The sequence below is a fragment of the Larimichthys crocea genome, chromosome XXIV, assembly GCF_000972845.2.
Source record: "Larimichthys crocea isolate SSNF chromosome XXIV, L_crocea_2.0, whole genome shotgun sequence".
NCBI lineage: Eukaryota > Metazoa > Chordata > Actinopteri > Sciaenidae > Larimichthys > Larimichthys crocea.
Window position 1 is genome coordinate 7,917,328 of NC_040034.1, and position 22,347 is coordinate 7,939,674.

The 22,347-nt window shown below is 38.9% G+C and overlaps 3 protein-coding genes across 3 annotated transcripts; all 3 read right to left on the reverse strand.

The window, feature by feature from the left end:
* Positions 1 to 941: 941 nt before the first annotated feature.
* On the reverse strand, positions 942 to 4,209 carry LOC109138074 (B2 bradykinin receptor-like). The gene is made up of 3 exons (XM_027275252.1): positions 4,145 to 4,209; positions 3,852 to 3,963; positions 942 to 2,707 (listed from the first exon to the last, which is right to left on the reverse strand). Exons 1-3 carry the CDS (start codon positions 4,155 to 4,157, stop codon positions 1,681 to 1,683), a joined length of 1,152 nt encoding a protein of 383 aa, XP_027131053.1. The 5' UTR covers positions 4,158 to 4,209; the 3' UTR covers positions 942 to 1,680.
* A 3,567-nt stretch (positions 4,210 to 7,776) lies between these two features.
* On the reverse strand, positions 7,777 to 11,378 carry LOC104924151 (B2 bradykinin receptor-like). The gene is made up of 2 exons (XM_019257286.2): positions 11,246 to 11,378; positions 7,777 to 9,646 (listed from the first exon to the last, which is right to left on the reverse strand). The coding sequence occupies exons 1-2, from the start codon at positions 11,263 to 11,265 to the stop codon at positions 8,587 to 8,589; spliced, it is 1,080 nt and encodes a 359-aa protein (XP_019112831.2). The 5' UTR covers positions 11,266 to 11,378; the 3' UTR covers positions 7,777 to 8,586.
* A 7,652-nt stretch (positions 11,379 to 19,030) lies between these two features.
* On the reverse strand, positions 19,031 to 22,058 carry bdkrb1 (bradykinin receptor B1). The gene is made up of 2 exons (XM_010748196.3): positions 21,938 to 22,058; positions 19,031 to 21,243 (listed from the first exon to the last, which is right to left on the reverse strand). Exons 1-2 carry the CDS (start codon positions 22,007 to 22,009, stop codon positions 20,146 to 20,148), a joined length of 1,170 nt encoding a protein of 389 aa, XP_010746498.3. The 5' UTR covers positions 22,010 to 22,058; the 3' UTR covers positions 19,031 to 20,145.
* Between the last annotated feature and the right edge of the window lie 289 nt (positions 22,059 to 22,347).

Sequence of the window (22,347 nt, forward strand, 5' to 3'; positions counted from 1 at the left end):
TATTATTTGATCCTTTGTATTTTGCAGGGGATAGTCCTGTAGTCCAGTCTATGTCCAGAGATGACAGTCTATGACAGACAGTGATATAAACAATACATTTGACTGCTTGGGATTCTCACTCCCTTGCAGTGAGGGATAAGTGCTTACATTTCAGGTCACTTTTATTTTAAAATAAAGTGGGGCCATATTGACTGCTGTTGCCAGATCATGCTGAAGAAAATACACAATTGCCAAAATTGGCGCCTACGTTGATATAATCATATATTTAGCAGATCATTATCAATCATATTTTGTTTTGTGCTGATGATGAGACTAAATGAGTGAGTGTGTGTGCTCTGCTGTCCATAGTACTGACATAAAGCAGTGTGTCCTGAATGAGAAGGAACTCTCAATTTATTTAACTTTATTGAAAGAGTGGTCAGTACCCTGCAAGTGATGAAAGACTGACATATCAATATATGTCAGGGAAAATAATTTTATTATTTTATAATGAATTAATTGATAATTTTGGGGCAGCACGCTGCTGCAGTGGTTAGCACTGTCGCCTCACAGCAAAAAGCTGAACCTGTGTGCAGTTTGCATGTTTTCCCCGCGTCTGCGTGGGTTCTCTCTGGCTACTCCGGCTTCCTCCTACAGTCCAAAAACATGCACTTAACAGGTAATTGGTAACTCTAAATTGGCTGTAGGTGTGAATGTGAGTGTGAATGGTTGTTTGTCTCTATGTGCCCTGTGATGAACTGGCGACTTGCCCAGGGTGTACCCTGCCTCTCGCCCAATGTCAGCTGGGATAGGCTCCAGCCTATTTTATTTTCGTTCTTATCCTCTTTATTTTATACTTTATTGTATTACATACATTATTTATTGTTGTTGTAGCCTCAATAAAATACTGTTAAAAAGAAAAAAGGCAAGAAAGATCCTCAGCCACACATCATGAAGTCACACAGCTGTACGTTTATTTGTAGGTCAGAAAAAGACTTTTCCATTTATGCCACTCCATTAAAGTTTTACAGTTGATATGCAGAGGTTGTCTCAGCAACAGTGACATGTTCACACTGTAAAGAGATACCGGCATGACTGTGTAAGTCACTATTCTTCAGTCTAGTGTGACTTTAAATCATAAATATAGTGAGAAAAGCAACAAAATCTACAGGCATGCAAATATGCAGTGTGATAGTAACGTAATAGATAGGCTGACATTTGTTTAGCATCAGACACATAGTCACAGGCACACAGACGAGCATGAACATATTACCATGAAAGTGTCATACTGAAAGATATACTGTATAATATTTAGGAGGATATATGGGTAGAAATTCAATATATATATATTCATTTGTATGTTTTCAGTGTGTATAATCACCAAGCCCTTTATCTACAGAGAGCAGGTCATCTTACATAGACTCTAGATTTCACCATAGTAGTTTCTCCTACACGCTTGGAAGAGATATTTAGATGAAAAAAGTAATGCAGTGCAGTAATTTGAGCCCTTATATCTGAGTATATGAGTAGAGAATGTCAACAAGATGCTGATCTTTTTCTTTCATGTGTTGATGTTAATAAACACAACAGAATGCTGATATGTGGCCATATATTGTCACCTGTGATCATGTCTTGTTTTCCTTTTCCACTCTGGGTCACACAGTCCATGAAAGATACCCTAGACACTCATAATCCTGTAGATCAGCATTCGTCATCCGTTTTTGTGCTTCTCGTCAGGCTTGAGTGTACGGAGGTCATGTTTAAAGTCATTTTACGTCTTTGCTGCTTGAAGACTTCCTTAGCTTTGTTCTGGAAGTTCTTTCCTACAATGACGTAGAGGATGGGGTTGAGAACACTGTTGAAGAAGGCTAAGTACATGAAAATGTGGGAGCAGATGCTAAAGCTTTGGATGTTCAATGACAGGATCCCAGCTCTCCAGAGCATTCCTGCCATCCTAAGCAGGTGGAATGGCAACCAGCAGATCAGAAAAGCCAGAAGGACTGCCAACATCAGATTGGTGGCCTTGTGGTCTGTTGTCTGGCTGTTTGACTGCTCCAGAAACCGATTTCTCAAAGAGTTAATAATCCTGACAGTGCAGTAGGAAATAATAGAAATAGGTAAGATAAAGCTGAATGTAATCAGCAGTGCCTCAAACACTAACTGTGTATGTTCACTTTCATATTTAAGAATGCATGAAGTACATTCATTCTCATATTTTAGTCTCCTGTAGTGTATTGTGGGGGCACTCAGGAGTAAGCCCAAACCCCACACCAGCAGACAGCCCAGTTTAGCACATTTTCGGGTACGCATTCTGTTAAGGGACATTGTATGCACCAGTGCCAAATAGCGATCTATGCTAATCAGAACGAGGAAGTAGATGCTACAATAGACATTCATATGAATGCCCGTGTTGACGAATTTGCACATGAACAGACCAAAAGTCCATCTATAGTTCCTGGATACGTTGACAGCCCAGAAGGGCAAACAAGTCATGAGCATAAGGTCAGTAGCAGCCAGGTTGCTCAAGTAGATCTCAGCCTTGGTGCAGGGCTTCTTATGGAGGCAGAAAACCAGCATAACAAACACATTAAACACAATCCCCAGCACAGAGATGACCAGGATATAAACTGGCACGACAGTGACGATCCATCCTGATTCCGGTCCTGGAGAACAATTAGTTGTGTTGTTTTGGGCTCCATGTATAGCCTCACTGAAGTTAGCAGGGATGCTACAGAAAAAAAAGGAAGGCAAACAACAGACAAAACATTAAAATAAATAACTGAGGGAAAAGTTTTCTTTAAAAATGTGTTAAGCTCATAACAGGGAACACTATGAAACAATGGACTCTGGCTGACACTAAAGTTAACAGTTAACACTGGGTTTCACCAGTTTAGTGCAGTTGTAAGAGATTGAGTTGATTTTGGATAAAAAGATGGTGGGAAAATAAACAGTAGCCTCAACATGAATCAGTTTTATAGTGATCTTATCTGGTTCACGACTGGGTTTGCTCTTCAAATTAAATAGCTAAGTGACATGACTGTTGTGGTCTGGACAGGAATATCCATGATGTAACACTGTAAATATCTAACAGTGCCAATTAATGGGCTGTTTTGTTGCAATTTTCAGGACTTTTTCTTCTATCTTAATGGATGTTAAATGCTGATTTCAGACGACACCATTTCAGATACCCATTGTGGAGTTATGCTTTCTTAGCACGGCAGGGCAAAGAAAAAGGGGATTGACATGCAGCAAAGGGTCCACACTGGATTCAAACCTGGGCTTAACCCTAACCTGAACATGAAATCAAAGCAACTCAACAACTGTTTGATTGATTTGACCAAAAGTGCACAAAAAGTATAAAACAACAAAGTATGTCATTGTATTATTGACTGACATACAAGTCCTTCATATAATGATTCTGATTCTGATAAATAACAGTAAGTAAGTGGCAGCTTCTTTGACAATAAGTTAGAGAACATGCTGCTGGCCACGAGGCTCACGGCACTGATACTGAACTGTTATCTTGCTGCGTTCAATCCAGCTGAAGACGTTTGTTACATGTCAACAACAGTCTAAAAAGCAATCACCATCCAGCACTAAACATGTTGAGTCAAATGGTGCCGATATTTCTGGCTCACATTCATTCCTAATGGCAAAACCTAGATGCTGTTTAGACGTTGGAACAACAAAAATATTTGGTGTATTTTAAACCAGTTGTGCCTGTATCAAGTCAAAATGAAACCCTTTTCTGTTGGTTTTCTGTCGTTGATGAGCTTTGTTAATGATAGTGAATAGATAGAATAATAATAAAAACAAAGAAAAAGGTAAAATGCAAACCAACTAAATGCATACTACATTTGCATCATGCATACCTTGTAGGTGGAAGAGTCATTTCTCCTTTAAATATAAGTCCAGATGTAAAATCTCCAGAGACAGTACACTGTTCCAGTGCAGTACTGTCTAACTCTGACGCTGACTCTCTGTCTTTAAGGAGCAAGAAAAACGATATTAGTGACCTCAGACAGATCCTTGGAAATACCACTGGCATGTCTCCTCCCCCTGATTTGCCTTTTCCATCTTCCTGCAGCATTGCACACACAGCACGGCTCCTTTGAAGCACAGAGACTGAACAGTTCTCACCACAACAGTTCTCAACGCAACTTACTGCTGAGAGTCATACAGGTTGTGTGTGTCAGAAGAGCCACGGTGAGGGTTCAACTTGCGACTGCAGAGGTTGGCAAGGGAGAGGGGGGCGAGGGATAGACTGATCCCAGGCCACACAACACCAAATAAATTGTATTTCATTCCTAGAATTAACATAGACCTATATACCTACATGTAATTAATTGGGTTATGTGAAAAATGAAAAAAAAAAAAAAATCTACGTGATCTCACGTGATTGACGGGCGAACTGACAGTGTTGGCAAAGGTATAGTGGTTAATGATGTCGAGTCTTCATCATGGACCAAAGTAAAAAACCAAAGAAGCCATCAGGTGCCCAGTTTAGAAAACCAAGAAAAGAAGAAGAGGAGAAGAGGGGCAAAAAGATAAAGGTGTGCAGATATCTGTGAGTGACAGCAGCTATAGGCTGTTTATTAGCCTCTTGCCAATATATCTATTAGCCACAGAAGATGACTGGATTTGGTTGTATTTAGTTTTGCTGAACTAGCAACTATTAGAATTGACATCACGTCATGCAACTGATTTCACCCATACCTAGTCTGGTTTGTGTTTGTAACACAAGTGCAGATTCACACAGACGTCCTGACTGTGGAATTTTTTATTACTGTACACTATATGCTAACTTAAACAACTTCTAATATACATTGACATGGCATTTTGTAAGCTACATGTGATATAGCTTTTTAAATCATTTGTAGAATGTAATGCTTAGTTTATAGGATGTTAACAAATGTTATTAAAATTATGTTATGTATTGACATATTCCCAATAATTATATAATGTTTTTGTTGTTGGTCTAGATATGTTATGCTAAAATATTTACTGAAGCTTGGACTAAGAGAATGAAAAATCAATACATTTATCATTGCATAATACCGCCTCAGTTCTAACGAAGTTTGCAGGAAGTTGATTTTTGGCTTCGGTTTGTTGCTGTCTATATATCTGTTGTGTCCCTAGAGTCATACCCTGTAACCCAAGTAGCTCAATCCATTGGGACTTGGTTTGGGAACCGGAAGGTAGCCGCTTCAAGTCCTGCATGGTCCCGCCGCCCATCACTCCACCATCTCTCCCCAAAATTGCATGTCTATGCCTTGTACTGCATGTGTGTGTATCTGAGTTAAAATGCATGTAAAGAGTGTGGGATTAATAAAAGTATATCTTCTTCTAAGTGTCAGATGCGGTGGCTGGGAAAAGAAAGTATAAAAATTACTATGTTTATAGCCTAGTACAAAAAACGGCTCAAAATCTGTTGCTCTGGCTGTCGTCATTCAAGGTCTGACGCAGACAAGTTGGGGCCATTTTTTGGATGTTGTTGATATATGGCTTTTGATGTGTGCAAGTGAAGGCATGACATACTTTTGTCATGACTGAATAGAGTAAGGAAGAAGGAATACTCACACTGTTGTCTGTGTGCCAGTATTTATTTTGAGAGGGTCCAACCCTAGAGCAAATAAAAAAGGGAATTAAGGAAAACTGGTGTTGGACGTGTGTGTACTGTTTTATAAATCAGATTATACAACAGTTAGTTACAACCATGTAATTTGATTAGACAAGAGGTATTCCATGAGTGCTGATAAAAGCACTAGGAATTTTAACTTTGTATGTATCACTCTGCTTAACAGATTAACTTTACTTTAATGGTCATCATCAGCGTTGGTTGGAGGATCAGATACATGTTTAATTAAAAACAGACTTTTGGCTGTTACCAAAGTAATTACCTGGTTTTCTTGTTTTTAAGGGAAAAAAAAGACAAGAAAAAGACTTTCTGTATTTTCACCAAAGTGAATGTCAACAAACCCCTATTTCACTTGTTGCTAAATAAAAAGGAAACATAAACAAAAATGTGCATGATGCAAAGTTGTCCTGCAGTAACTTGTACGATCACGCAAGTAGCCAGCACTCAAGTGTTCAGGAAATGTCTTGTTTGGCAGCAGTGCAGATTTAGTCCAGTTGTTCTTATTTCTGTCAGGTATTACCAAAGTCAGTATGCTTCATTTTCTGTGGACCATGAACATTTATTTTAAAAAACAAAACAACATTAGCACACCTTAAAAGTTGTTACCGTATTTTTGTTCTATCTCTGATGATCATCACAAAGAAATGTTCACCAAAAACTCACATTCCTTATAACTTCATAATTTGCCTGAATCATTCTTTTGAATCCAGTGATAGTTGCTGGCACATACATGGGTAAACTGAATCTGCCAATAGATAAATTTATACTTTTTAACTGTGCCAATTTTATAAAACAGGGTTTTGAGCCCTGTTTATAGACCAGTTTTGGTCACATTTTATTATTATTTTATATTATTATTATTTATTATTATTTATTATTTATTATTTTTATTATTATGGAACCCCCTTGCAGGCCATTTCCGGATGGGGGTAAGAATGTCCCTTGCATGTGATGAAAAACTGACATATCAATATATGTCAGTCTTAGAGGGAAAAAATTTTAATAATCATTAATCATTTCATTAATTTAAAATTATTCATTATTTTTGGGCAGCATGCTGGTGCAGTGGTTAGCACTGACGCCTCACAGCAAGAAGCTGAACCTGTGTACAGTTTGCATGTTTTCCCCGTGTCTGCATGGGTTCTCTCCGGGTACTCGGCTTCCTCCTACAGTCCGAAAACATGCACTTAACAGGTTATTGGAAACCTTTCCTAGAAATTTTAAAAGATGAGAACATTGCAATATTTTGAAAATCATCACTACTACTGCTTTTAGTTATTTGATTTTCAATTTATTTAATGTATTGTATTTTATTTTTTATTTTCTTTCTTATCATCTTTATTTTATACTTTATTGTATAACATACTTTTCTGCATTCATTTTTTTTGTATAAAATTTTAAATAGCTTTTGTTCTCCTTTACATACATTATTTATTGTTGTTGTAGCCTCAATAAAATACCGTTAAAAAGAAAAAAGGCAAGAAAGATCCTCAGCCACACATCATGAAGTCACACAGCTGTAAGTTTATTTGTAGGTCAGAAAAAGACTTTTCCATTTATGCCATTCCATTAAAGTTTCACAGTTGATATGCAGAGGTTGTCTCAGCAACAGTGACATGTTCACACTGTAAAGAGACACCGGCATGACTGTGTAAGTCACTATTCTTCAGTCTAGTGTGACTTTGAATCATAAATATAGTGAGAAAAGCAACAAAATCTATAGGCATGCACATATGCAGTGTGATAGTAACTTAATAGATAGGCTGACATTTGTTTAGCATCAGACACACACACAGCACAATTCAATATATATTCATTTGTATGTTTTCAGTGTGTATAATCACCAAAAATGAAGGATTATGCTGTTTTCTTTACCATAGAATAAGCCCTTTATCTACAGAGAGCAGATCCTCTTACATAGACTTTAGATTTCACCATAGTAGTTTCTCCTAAACGCTTGGAAGAGATATTTAGATAAAAAAAAGTAATGCAGTGCAGTAATTTGAGCCTCATATCTGAGTCTGTTTCCATCTCTTGAACTTCCATCATCTTTGTGTTCATAAAACACAATCTCATAGTGCTGTCTAAATATGTAGCAGTGTAATTATTGTGTTAAGTCTGAAAGCATTTCTGATGACTTTGAGTCCAGTTAGGTCCTAAGTAACTGAATGGCACATCCGAGACTTTGAGTCTCGTATCCTAAAGTTGCTCCCTATGTGGTACAACATGTCAACAGGATGGTGATGGCAATTCTATTTATAGAGCATATGTCATTACATCAACTCAGTGTGCTGTACATTATAATCCAAAATGTACAAATATGAGCATAAACATGTCAATGTATGAAAAAAGAACAAAAAAACAACAACCAAAAACTTCAAGACAATGAAACAGAACCCCCCACCAGATCCCACATACATCTACAGATACATAGTAGCTAATAATTTGCCTGCATTTTTAGCCTGCCTGAATGTGGACATAGCTGTGACAGACCACAAGCAGCTTGAGAGCAGGAAAAGCTAGTTATACAAGCCTGCAAATGTAGGAGTGTAAATTGTTGGTTTGTATTTGTTTAGCATCAAGATATAACAAGACGGTCAGAGTAACACCATATGAAAACACACATGAAATCAGACACCATAGACATGCACACAAAGCACGAACATCTTAGTAAATATTTGCGGTTACACAGAAACACTTTCCTGTCATCACACATTTCCATCTCTTCTTGTACATTACTTCCTTAATTGTGTCATTAGTTCAGCAGGATAATACACAAGCTGTTAGTGCTTTTAAATTATGTAGCAGTGTTATTATTGTGTCAAATAGAGGTAAGAGAGGCCAGATGCAGTAATTTGAGCCTCATATCTGAATATATGAGCAGAGAATGTCAACAAGATGTCAAATCCATTTGCCATCTAAATATGTCCATACCAGTGCTATAGCCGTTGTATCATTAGCCACTGTCACTACCTACAGTCATGCTGAAGATCTGATCTGGGCAATCGGCCGTTCGTTTTTGTGCTTCTCGTCAGGCTTGAGCGTACGGAGGTCATGTTTAAAGTCATTTTACGTCTTTGCTGCTTGAAGACTTCCTTAACTTTCTTCTGGAAGTTCTTTCCTACAATGACGTAGAGGATGGGGTTGAGAACACTGTTGAAGAAGGCTAAGTACATGACAATGTGGGAGCAGATGCTAAAGCTTTGGATGTTCAATGACAGGATCCCAGCTCTCCAGAGCATTCCTGCCGTCTTATACAGGTGGAATGGCAACCAGCAGATCAGAAAAGCCAGAAGGACTGCCAACATCAGATTGGTGGCCTTGTGGTCTGTTGTCTGGCTGTTTGACTGCTCCAGAAACCGATTTCTCAAAGAGTTAATAATCCTGACAGTGCAGTAGGAAATAATAGAAATAGGTATGATAAAGCTGAATGTAATCAGTAGTGCCTCAAACACCAACTGTGTATTACCTTCATAGTTAAGAATGCATGTAGTACAATTATTCTCATATTTTAGTACCCTGTAGTGTATTGTGGGGGCACTCAGGAGTAAGCCCAAACCCCACACCAGCAGACAGCCCAGTTTAGCACATTTTCGGGTACGCATTATGTTAAGGGACATTGTATGCACCAGTGCCAAATAGCGATCTATGCTAATCAGAACGAGGAAGTAGATGCTACAATAGACATTCATATTAATGCCCGTGTTGACGAATTTGCACATGAAGGGACCAAAAGTCCATCTATAGTTCCTGGATACGTTGACAGCCCAGAAGGGCAAACAAGTCATGAGCATAAGGTCAGTAGCAGCCAGGTTACTCAAGTAGATCTCAGCCACAGTGCAGGGCTTCTTATGGAGGCAGAAAACCAGCATAACAAACACATTAAACACAATCCCCAGCACAGAGATGACCAGGATATAAACCGGCACGACAGTGGCGATCCATCCTGGTTCTTGTCCTGGAGAACAATTAGTTATTGTTGTGTTGTTTTGGGCTCCATATATAGCCTCACTGAAGTTAGCAGGGATGCTACAGAAAAAAAAAAGGAAGGCAAACAACAGACCAAACATTAAAATAAATAACTGGGGGAAATTTTTCTTTAAAAATGTGTTAAGCTCATAACAGGGAACACTATGAAACAATGGACTCTGGCTAACACTAAATGCATTAGCAAAACACAAAGTTATAGCAATTTCTCCTTGTGTAGTACACCTGAAACTCTGATACTAAAAGTGCCAAAGACATAATATTAAAATAGCTGATTTGACTACCAATAACACAGCAGCCTTTTTCCCAATTGTATGTATTTGCTGTGGTTCAAGTGCAACTTTTTATTCTGTATTATAATTAACCACTTAAACTTGCTTAAACTTTCTTGTTCCTCAACCACATTTCCAGCCAGTATAGTGTTAAATTCTTTCTCTGATTCTCTATCTATGTCTCAGTGTAGTACAAATAACCATATGGGCTCAAATATGTGCCATTGCAATTACTACTGCCCTACCACGGCAATTGCTGCTGTTATGGGCATTTACTTTTATTTTACAAAACAGTCGTCAGAGTTGTATAAGACTTGCTGGCATTTCCATTATGTGATTTCTGCATTAATTTGCAAGGTTTTCATTTCCATTATGTGATTTCTGCATTAATTTGCAAGGTTTTCTTAATTTATCTCTCAACCGTTGCTGCTGTGTGGCGCAGCTGCCACTGACCTGCCACGGCAGCTACTGCTGCTTTACAGATTCAAATTCAGTTTCTGGTGGCACATTTAAGCCCATACACCCAGTGCAGTTTTAAATACTTGCCATACTGTTCTTAATATCCGTCTAAAAAGCAATCACCATCCAGCACTAAACATGTTGACACAAGTACCAAAATTTCTGGCTCACATTCATTTCTAATGAGAAAAGCCAGATGCCGTAATTATTTTAACATGTTGGAACAACAAAAATATTTGGTGTAATTTGAACCAGCTGTGCCTGTATCATGTCAAAAGGAAACCTGTTTCTGTTGGTTTTCTGTCGTTAATGAGCTTTTGTTAATGATAATGAATAGATAGTGTTGCGGTCCTCTGCAGTACTAATTGTTTGGCTTTGGTTGAGAACAGCAGATGCCAGTCTATCTCAACACTGTGGTGGCCAGGGTCGAAGAGACCTATTGCTGCCTTCTTAGACATAATAGATATCTTGCCGTTGGCGGTCCAATCTGCGTAAATAGACATCTGTGTCTCCAGACTAGAATATGCTGACAATAACACCTGCATGAATAAAAACATTCTCTTTGACTAATTCTGGGCGTATAGTATTTGTGGTGTTATCTTGGGGTTTAAAGTCGATCCACCAGGATTAGTTGGGCAGAATGTGAGACCGACTCAGGCACTTCTGATGAACTTTGAGAGTGTCTCTAATTCTCCTTGGCCAAGAGTCAATAAATATACAGCATAAGACATCAGAGGCTCCTGAACACTTTCTTCCTTCCTGACCTCACCATTGACCATTGACTTCAGCAATTTCTCCACAACAGATATAATATAATAATTAATAATAATAATAATAATAATAATAATAAAACAAAGAAAAAGGTAAAATGCAAACCAACTAAATGCATACTACTTTGCATCATGCATACCTTGTAGGCAGAAGAGTCATTTCTCCTTTAGATGTAAGTCCAGATGTAAAATCTCCAAATATAGTACACTGTTCCAGTGCAGTACTGTCTAACTCTGACTCTGACTCTCTGTCTTTAAGGAGCAAGAAAAACGATATTAGTGACCTCAGACAGATCCTTGGAAATGTCACTGGCATGTCTCCTCCCCCTCATTTGCTTTTTCCATCTTCCTGCAGCCTTGCACACACAGCACGGCTCCTTTGAAGCACAGAGACTGAACAGTTCTCACCACAAAGCCAAGTTCTCTTTATTAAAGACATACTTATGTTTTAAATACAGTTTCAATAAACTTCCACTTGCGGTCAGTTAATTAACAACATTTCTGTTTGGAACATTAACCTTGATCAGGTTAAATAGTATTTATAATGTTTCACATTGTGCACTCAAAATGTAATTTTGTAATAACAAGGACAATGCCCACATTTGGAACTAAATTCTTCATGATTCACCATTCAGGTAAAATACCACGGTGGTAATCTGACAAGTGTTAGGTACAGTTGAACGCAAACCATTCCCAATAATAATATAATGTTTTTGTTGTTGGTTATTTTGTGGCTACATTCATTAATGGTAAGTTCAGAGAAAGTGCACAAGAGTTCAAGATATGTTATGCTAAAATAGTAACTGAAACTTGGACTAAGAGAATGAAAAATCAAAACATTTATCATTGCATCATACCGCCTCAGTTCTCACGAAGTTTGTAGGCACTTCGTTTTTGGCTTCGGTTAGTTGCCGCAATGGTTTCCACTTGGCTGTTTACATATCTGTCGTGTCCATAGAGACATATCCTCTAAACCAAGTGTCGGATGCGGTGGCTGGGAACAGAAGCCAGTGTCAAGGTATAATTTTGTGAGCGTGGCCTATCAGCAGCACAAGCCTGCACTATCGTGACTGGGACTGAGGAGCTCAGCTAACAAAAGCTAATTAGCAGCAAGATGCCTCCCTTTTCCACGGATGATTACCACAAACTGCTCCAGAAGATAGCAGTACTGGAAACTAAAATTCATCGGCTCGAAGTGAACGTGGAGGTAAATGGACAATGTGGGAATGAAACCACTCTGCCACTGCCCCAAAATAGTGAGAAAAAGCAGGCTAACAGAAAGCTAATTAGCACCACAAAGACGCAGCAGGAGCCAGGTGTAAATGGCACTAAATCAACAACTCCTTTCTGGAACTTTCTTGGTGCAAAGCCCAGGCATCACAAATTGCCTCCCTCAGATATGGGAAGACGGTTAACAGGCAGAACCCAGCACCCGGAGACTTATGATGACACTGAGTGGCCTGCACTGCCATCAAACAGGAATGCATCTTCAACCCCGCTACCAAGGAGAAAACAACCATGGACTGGAAGTACAACAAAAACAAAGAGCAAATCACCCCAAGACACAGGGATTCTACTAGAGAACAGATTTGCTCCACTTTCCCAAAATCCTGACTCCCCAAAAGAAAGCTCATCTTCCAGCGCAAGAGAAAGGTATGAAGCTAAATCATATGCTAAAAGGCCACAGAAAGAGCTAACGACTGGGCCTGAAACTCTGATAGTGGGTGACGGAGCTGTGGGTGAGATAAAACGCTTTTGCAGCAAGAAAAACACCAAAGTACTCTGTTTTACCAAAGATATGGTGTCTGATATTTCAAAGAAGATCCTGAAGATTGCTACTGATCATCCAACAGTTAAATCACTCATCATACACACAGGAGCCCTCGATGTTGTGAAGCAACAGTCGGAGGTATTAAAACGGGACTTTGTTGATCTGATGAAGAGAGTCCAATGCCTAAATACTGAGGTGTTTTTCAGTGGACCTCTACCAACAGTTCGGCGAGGAGATGAGCGATTCAGCAGGCTGATGATGCTAAACAGATGGCTCAAAGATACATGTGCTACTCAATCAATAAACTTTATTGACAATTTCAACATCTTTTGGGAACGCAGGCACCTCTTTAAGGCAGATGGATTTTGCCTTAACAAATCAGGAGTACAGCTGCTAAGCTCCAACATTTTTTATTTTCTGCGTCAGACACCAGCAGCCACTGCCAAGGACCAAAGACAAGACAATCCAAAACAACAGATAAGGCGGCGCTCTGGTGAGGGCGCTGAGATTAGGACTGAACAGGGAGGACAGCAGACCCAGAAAGAACCGGCAACATCATTATTCTCACCCCAACAAGTGGAGTCTCCCCCAGCCCCAACAGGGGACACTCAACCTCCACCCCCCCAGACCCCACCCAGCCCCCAACTCTCTCCATTCAGTCTGGACGACTCCCCACTTCTGGATTTCACAGACAGGATGAAGAGTCTTGTCAATATGGGAATCCAATTAACACCACGCCAAAATCCCCTATTTTCTCCCCTTAAGCTACCACACCGTCCAGCCCCACCTATTCCACCTCGGAAACAACCCTCGACTAAAAGTCACCGAGCCCCCCCACCTCCTTTGAATCATCATATCTGTGAGTCTGACTGATATGTGCCGGGTCCAGGCTGCAATACTGATATAAATAATCTTCACCAGGAAAAGTCAGGGCCCTATGGAGTTCAGATACCCTTCTCAATCCCTGTGATGACAGGTAACAGAAAAGTGGTTAAACTGATGAGAAATAAAAAGGGTTCATTTAAATCTGCCAATCTACTGAGTATAGCATGTCAACCACGAAACTTACCAGTGTCTCCTGTTATCCCCACAAGGATAGCCCTACTCAATATCAGATCACTAGTCAACAAACCACTGATAGTAAATGACATGATTATGACCTATAATCTAGACTTTTTACTTCTTAGTGAAACATGGCTGACTGAATGTAGTTGTGCTACCATTCTTAATGAGGCAGCGCCAACAAATTACAGTTTTATGAGTAAGAGTCGAAATGGCAAGAAGGGCGGGGGTGTTGCTGCCATTTTCAAATCAGTATTTCAGTGCAAGGACATTACATTTGGTGATTTTAGTTCTTTTGAATATCTCTGTTTTTTAATGAAGGGTGATCCAAAAGTCCTTTTTCTAATCATTTATAGACCACCAAGGTACTCAGGAAAATTTATTGATGAGTTTGCTGATCTGATGTCAGTTATCTGCACTGACTACAACTTTTTTATCGTAACTGGGGATTTTAACATTCACATAGACAACAACATGGATACTAATGCCAAAGACTTCTGTTCTCTACTTGACACCTTTGGCCTTGTCCAACACGTCAAAGGGCCCACACACACTCGGGGACACACTCTAGATCTGGTTATCTCTAAAGGTGTTGACATTTCTTCTGTTGTTGTTAAGGACTTGGCTCTTTCTGATCATTTCTGTGTGTTCTTTGACTTACAGATAATTCCAAACATTCAGATAACCTCTGTGTCTGTTAGGAAAAGGTACATAAACGAGAATACTAGTGCTAAGTTTATGGAGGCTATAGCAATGTCACCAACTGTGAGTGCAGAGACAGTTGATGAACTCCTGGATAATTTCAACTGGAAAATCTCAAATGTCATGGATGCTGTTGCACCTATTAAAACTAAGATGACCTTGAGTAGACAGAGATCACCATGGAGGAACACTATGATGGTAAAGGCATTGAAAACAGAATGCAGGAAAGCAGAGCGTAAATGGAGAAAAACTAAACTCCAAATTCACCACGACCTCTACAAACAAAGTCTCAGTAATTTCAACCATGAGTTAATCAAGGCTAGACAGCAACACTTCTCTAAAATTATTAATAAAAACATCAACAACACTCGCACTCTGTTTGCTATAGTTGATAAGCTTACAAACCCCCCAAAAGAGATAGTTTCAGAACTCTCTTCAAAAGAAAAATGCAATGAATTTGCTCACTTTTTCGATGAAAAAATCAAATCTTTAAGGTTAAATATCAACACAAATCTACAAAATGATAAAGTGACGCAATCCCTAAAACCGCCTAGGAATGAATCAACTGTGATGTCAGAATTTAATACAGTTGATCAAAAAAACATAGAAGAAACAGTTCAGCATCTTAAATCATCGACATGCTGTCTTGACACAATGCCATCTGACTTTTTTAAAGCTATTGTAAAATCTGTCCAAACAGATCTGCAGCAAATAATAAATTGCTCACTTCAATCAGGCACGTTTCCTAAACCCCTAAAAGTAGCTGCCATCAAGCCACTCTTAAAAAAGCGAACGCTGGATACTTTCAAGTTAACCAACTACAGACCTGTCTCAAATCTTCCTTTTATAGCCAAGATTGTTGAGAAAGTGGTTTTTAATCAACTCAGTAATTACTTGAACTCCAGTGGACTTTTTGACAAATTTCAATCAGGTTTTCGAGCTCACCACAGTACAGAAACAGCTCTTATTAGAGTGTTAAATGACATAAGGTTGAACACTGACTCAGGCAAAGTATCAGTTCTGGTCCTGCTGGATCTCAGTGCTGCGTTTGACACTGTGGATCACAGCATACTGCTGAACAGATTGGAAACATGGGCAGGACTCCGTGGAACAGTCCTAGAATGGTTCAGGTCCTACTTGGAGGAACGGAGTTATTTTGTGACCATTGGAAGTAATCAATCAGATCGAGTGGCTATGACATGTGGGGTTCCTCAGGGGTCAGTTCTTGGACCCCTTTTGTTCAGCCTATATATGCTGCCTTTGGGTCAAATTCTGCAGAATTCTAATGTCAACTATCATAGTTATGCAGATGACACACAGATATATCTTGCGCTGTCCCCAGATGACTGCAGTCCTATAGAGTCATTGTGTAACTGTCTAGAGCAAGTCAAAAATTGGATGAACCAAAATTTTCTTCAGTTAAATCAAGAAAAAACTGAGGTCATTGTTTTTGGCAATAAAGAGAAGAGGGTTGCTGTCAGTAAACACCTTGAGTTACTGTCTCTAAAAACTAAAGACCAAGTCCGAAACCTTGGCGTGTTGATAGACTCAGATCTGACCTTCAACAGTCACATAAAATCAGTCACCAAAACAGCCTTCTACCAACTTAAGAACATATCCAGAGTTAAGGGCTTTATGTCCCAAACAGATCAGGAGAAGCTGATCCATGCTTTCATCTCCAGTAGACTTGACTACTGTAATGGTCTTTTGACTGGACTCCCCCAAAAAAGTATCAAACAGCTGCAGCTCATTCAGAACGCAGCAGCTCGAGTTTTGACCAGAACAAAGAGATCAGAACACATCACCCCAGTTCTTAAGTCTTTACACTGGCTCCCAGTTAGCCACAGAATAGATTTTAAAGTTCTGCTACTAGTTTACAAATCACTGAATGGTTTAGGCCCACAATACATAAACGAAATGTTAGTAGAATATAGACCCAGTAGGGCTCTGAGATCTACTGACTCAGGTCAGATAGTGGAGCACAGAGTTCAAACCAGACACGGTGAAGCAGCATTTAGCAGTTATGCTGCTCACAACTGGAACAAACTACCAGCAGGACTGAAATCAGCCCCAACTCTTAGCACTTTTAAATCCAGGTTAAAAACTTTTCTATTTTCACGTGCTTATGGCTGAGCTCTTTTGAAGAACTTTTAAAGAATTTTTAATCATAATCCAGTGATTCGCTTAATGTTTTAAATTGTTTTCAAATTTGCTATTCTAATGATTTTAAATGACATTCTGATGTTTTTAATTAAATTTTCTTCTCTTTTTAATTTTTTATTTCTATTGCTATTGCTTGTCTTAATGTCAAATGTTTTTCCTTGCCTCTGTAAAGCACTATGAATTGCCTTGTGTACGAATTGTGCTATACAAATAAACTTGCCTTGCCTTGCCTTGCCTTGCCTTGCCTTGCCTTGCCTTGCCTATAAATAGTTGCAATTCCCTGAGCCACTTGAAGGTGGATTCAGAACAAGTCAATCTCCATAAGCACCTTACAAATATCCAACATCAGAGCAATAATAAACATGGTTATAACCCAGTACGAAGCAAAGGGGGGAATAGACTGTGGAGGCACAGAAAATGGGCCATCCGGAGATGGTTGGTGGAGAGCAGGCAAGCAGGTTTATGGCAAGAGGTGATGATGGTGATGGACCTAAGCACAAGAGGATCAGAGGTTAGTAACGGGCTAGGAAACCAACAAGAAACCAATAGTTAAGGAGGTCCGAACGTAGACTACCACATGTGGCTGAACAAACGATCTGACAAGGCGTGGAAGGAAGGCCAGGGTTTATATGCAGTTGAGGTGATGAATTGATGGAAGGAAGGTGAGCTGAAGAATGGCAGGTGTGCTTCATCCGTGATTATCCAGGAGGGACCAGGGAAATGTGCCACGCACACAACACACAAACACAGAGACTAACAAGAAGAGACTGACAAGTCAGCACAAGAAACACAAAGGTGGGGAAACAAGGGGTAACACAGGGAATCAACAGTCACGACTGCTATCGTGACATTCCTATTGTGTTTAATAAATAATTTAACTTTAAAGCATTTGGTTTACACTTTTTTCAAACAAGGGAAGATATATTACATAGGCTGAGTCATTGCTGTCTTGCACATCTGTCACGAGTGCTGTACAGACATACAGAGAAAACCTATATATTTCTCTGTTGGCATTGGATATACCAATTTCTAAATCCTCTCTGATACACATGATTCAGTAGTGTTCCGCAAACTGACTATGTCTTCCTTGGAAAGTGAAAGTGTGGCATGCTTTTATTATGACTGAATGTAATAAGGAAGAAGGAATGCTCATGCAGTTGTCTGTGTGCCAGTATTTATTTTGAGAGGGTCCAACCTTATGAGCAAATAAAAAGGGTAATTAAGGAAAACTGGTGTTGGATGTGTGTGTGTGTATTGTTCTATAAATCTGATTATACAACAGTTAGTTATACTATAACAAGTAATGTGATTAGACAAGAGGTATTCCATGAGTGCTGATAAACTTTATGTATCACTCTGCTTAACAGATTAACTTTACTTTAATGGTCATCATCAGTGTTGGTTGGCGGATCAGATACATGACTAATTAAAAACAGACTTTTGGCTGTTACCAAAGTAACTACCCAGTTTTCAAGAAAAAGACATTGTGTATTTTAACTAAAGCGAATGTCAACAAACTCTTATTCAGTTGGCCTGCAATAACTTGTATGTTCGCACAAGTAGCCAGCACTCAAGTGTTCAGGAAATGTCTTGTTTGGCAGCAGTCCAGATTTAGTCCAGTTGTTCTTATCTGTGTCAGGTATTACCAAAGTCAGTATGCTTCATTTTCTGTGGACCATGAACATTTATTTTAAAAAACAAAACAACATTAGCACACCTTAAAAGTTGTTACCATATTTCCGTTCTATCTATCTCTGATGATCATCACAAAGAAATGTTCACAAAAAACTCACATTTCTTATAACTTCATAACTTGCCTGAATCATTCTTTTGAATCCAGTGATAGTTGCTGGGACATTGGGTCAGCTGAGATAGAAAAAAAGTGTATATCTGTGCTCTCTGTGTATAAACGTGTGCACAGTATATAAACCATGCTCTCAGATGTATAATCCCAGTCAAATGTAAAATCATTTTCAGTTTCTAATGGTAATGGAGGCAAGATAGCTCCAGCTACTTTCAACCCCACCAACACTATTCTATTGTCAATCTGATTGTGGCACAATGACACTCAACATCAAGAGGGAACCAGTGTCACAAATGCAGCGGTGGGGTATTTGCCAAAATGCAGTTAAAATGAATCTGTGCTGTCAAGACAAATTATAATAATAACACACATATATATATATATATATATATTATCTACATATGTGTATTTTACAGAGGGTTTTAGTCTTGAGTATTTTCAAAGAGACAATAAAAGGCGTAGCAAGCTGAGGAAATGGCATGAGCAAGAATAACAAGATTAAACCAGGCCAGAGCAAAGTAATTAACTCTGGTTGTGGAAACAAGTCAAGTTTGAACATGAAGCAGACCAGTTGGCTGACACATGTTATACACTACATGACATTGCTTACTTAGATTTACTTTCGTTTGTTAGATGTCAAGCAAGAAACTTTGCACATTAAAATTTTCAATAATACAATCAGTACAGTAACTATCCACACCCAACTGTAATGTCACTGAGACACTGTGGAGTATTGTTTCATTTATGCAGTAAGGTAAGAACCACTGGCAAACTTTGGCAAAGACAAGACTTTTAGATTAAGACCCTGCCAGAGTTATACTCAATAATGTATGCAATTTAAAGTGTGCAAAAATGAAATACTCAAAAGTGATAATGTGAGTCTGCTCTGACTGAACAATGTTTTTATGTTTTATTTTTTGTTTTAAGGAGAGCTGTCATGTCTTAGCATTCAGGATTAATGTTTTTATCATTTATTATAGTATGTCAGCTGTTCATTTGAGTTAATTACACAAATTATCCTGTAGTAATGAGTACTGATATCAAAGAGAAACTTACATAACATGCATTTACATGCCAAGATGTACTACACAATGTAGATGTACACAATGTACACCCGTGGTGCACAGGTGGCAGAGTGTAAATTGTGGAGTCAAGATAAAAAAACAACAACAACAAAAGACAGTCGAAGACAAATAAATGGCTAAAAAAAAGGCTGGTTTTGATTTGCATGTTTAACATTAAAACATCCAAAGTAAGCAACAGTAATGCAATGTAACAGCTCACAGAGACAGATCCTGTTTACAAGTGTTTTTGTGGGTGTTGTAAACTGTGCCTCCATTGCTTTTCCAGATTATGTCCATTATCTCTGATTCTGTCCATTACTTGCGCACATCCTCTGATAGTGTTGTTTAACCATGTGAGAGCATTATTATTGTGTTTCATGAAATAACAATTTGTGACTCATATCCTGCATTTCCATATGGAGCAACAGAAGTTGAGCATATAATTATCATATCACTCTTAATAATCATTAAGAGTCACAACATATCATTTCCACTAAAAATGACCACAGTCCTAATTTGCTCTGCTCTGTTAATGTAAGTTGACACAACAGAACGTTGATATGTTGTCATGTCTGATCCTCTGCGATGATATTTAGTCCTCCTGTAGATGGCACTAACTTTCCTCCTAAAGGACTGTCCTGAGAGGACATAAAGCAGTGGGTTCAAAGTACTGTTGAGAAAGGCCAGGTATACTGAAACCTGTGCTCCTATATCGAGTGTGTGGAACCACAGCATCTCATCCAATGCTTTGATGTCACAGAGAATGTCAAGGAAGGTGAATACTTGGAATGGACCCCAACACAGTAAGAAAAATAGTGTGACAGCATACACCAGTATTGTGGCCTTTGTATTATTAATATAATGAAAACTCTCCTCCCTCTGTGCTAAAGCCTTGATTATGTTGGCACTGCTGAAGACAATGACCAGAAAAGGGAGTGCAAAGCCCATTACGTTCATCAGAATCTGACTGGCCAACTTCCAAGAGCTCCCGTGATTGTAATCTAGTATACAGGCCATTATCTGAAACTCCTCAATAAACTTCACCTTTCTGTGGACAATGGTTGGTGTGCTCAGTAAGATTCCTAATATCCACAGGATGAAACAAATCACTTTGGCATAAAGTTTCCGTCTCAGCCATCTTGCCTTCATGGTCTTAACAAGTGCCAGGTAACGGTCAACACTAATCATGACCAGGGTGTAGCTGCTCGTGTAGAAATTGATGGTGATGATGGAGTTGACCATTTTACATAAGGCATCTCCGTATGGCCATTCAAAGTCGTTGAGGATGTTCATCGCCCAGAAGGGGAGGCCACACAAAAGGATAAAGTCAGCCAGTGCTAGGTTGCTTAGGTAGATCTCCGCTACAGTCAGTCGATCCTTATGGAGGAAGTACACCATCAGGACAAAGCTGTTAAAGAGAAGGCCCAACAGGGATAAGGTGAAGATGTATGGTGGGACGATAGTGTGGACCATTTCCCATTCTGCAGAGGTTGGAGTCTCTGATGGTTCGGATGGGAGGGGTGTACTGGAGTTTTCAGACCATGGGTTCACATTCATGATTGGCACCAAAAACTTGGAAACAAGATAAAAAATAAAAAAAAAGATACATAACTGTTTTGTAAAATGCTGGTAAATGCAAAATTATTTGTTTTGAAACCCTTATTGCTATTTGACTTTGACAACCACTGCACCAGAGATTAAAGCTGAATATGTACATTTAATCATTTCATAATTTACATTAATCTGTCCATTATCTGTAACCACTTATCCTCATCAGGGTCACAGAGGGCTGGAGCATATCCCAGCTGACTCTGGGCGAGAGGCGGGGTACACCCTGTACGAGTCGCCAGCTCATCACAGGGCTCATAGAGACAAACTAACATTGACACTCACATTCACACCTACGGCCAATTTAGAGTGACCAATTAAGTGCATATCTTTGGACTGTGGGAAGAAGCTGGAGTACCCGGAGAGATCTCACACAGACACGGAGAGAACATACAAACTCTACACAGAAAGGACCCAGCTTACATTCAATACAATAAATAAATCATGTTGTGAAATTATATTTAAAAAAAATCCAAGATATTTCACATAGTGACATGATTATTCATGATAAACAGGTACATTCGATTAAAATCCCTTTAGTTTAATGTCTGTAACGTGTATTGTTTTCATGTAGTACCCTTTATCCTTTCATTAAAATAAAGGACAGAACTAACCAATAAGAAATATGACAAGAAATTATGTTAGTGTAAGTTCTTACCATATATTTCATGTTCCTCCTACGTTCAAAAAAGAAATAATGAAAAAGGCCATCTGCTAAAAAACGGTTCATCTTTGTGCGCTGAGCTGAGCTCCTGGTAAGACAGCAAACTAGAGGAGAGGTCTGCTACAACCAGATTTGTATAAAGAACTGCAGTCTTCCACACCCTTTGCCAAGGTAATGTATCAACTTGTTTATCAAACTGTCGAGATATGGTCCACACATGTACTATGGTTAAACATACTGCAAAGCACCAAATATGTTGGAGGGAAGAAAAAAAACGCAGCAAGTTTGACTCACTGTCTACAGTTTTATCTGCAGACTTAAGAAAAGAAAGAATTACTTTATTATTACCAATTTTATTTTAAAATTGTATTCTTTAAAGGAGGTATTGTCTCATTACTTGGAAA

Excerpts from the sequence above, each read along its gene's own strand:
- LOC109138074 (XM_027275252.1), bottom strand. Across the intron at positions 2,708-3,851 it reads ATGACTCTTCCACCTACAAG|CATCCCTGCTAACTTCAGTG; the intron begins GTATGCATGATG and ends TTTTTTCTGTAG.
- LOC104924151 (XM_019257286.2), bottom strand. The coding sequence starts at position 11,265 with ATGACTCTTCTGCCTACAAG. Across the intron at positions 9,647-11,245 it reads ATGACTCTTCTGCCTACAAG|CATCCCTGCTAACTTCAGTG; the intron begins GTATGCATGATG and ends TTTTTTCTGTAG.
- bdkrb1 (XM_010748196.3), bottom strand. The coding sequence starts at position 22,009 with ATGAACCGTTTTTTAGCAGATGGCCTTTTTCATTATTTCTTTTTTGAA. Across the intron at positions 21,244-21,937 it reads GGAGGAACATGAAATATATG|TTTTTGGTGCCAATCATGAA; the intron begins GTAAGAACTTAC and ends CTTGTTTCCAAG.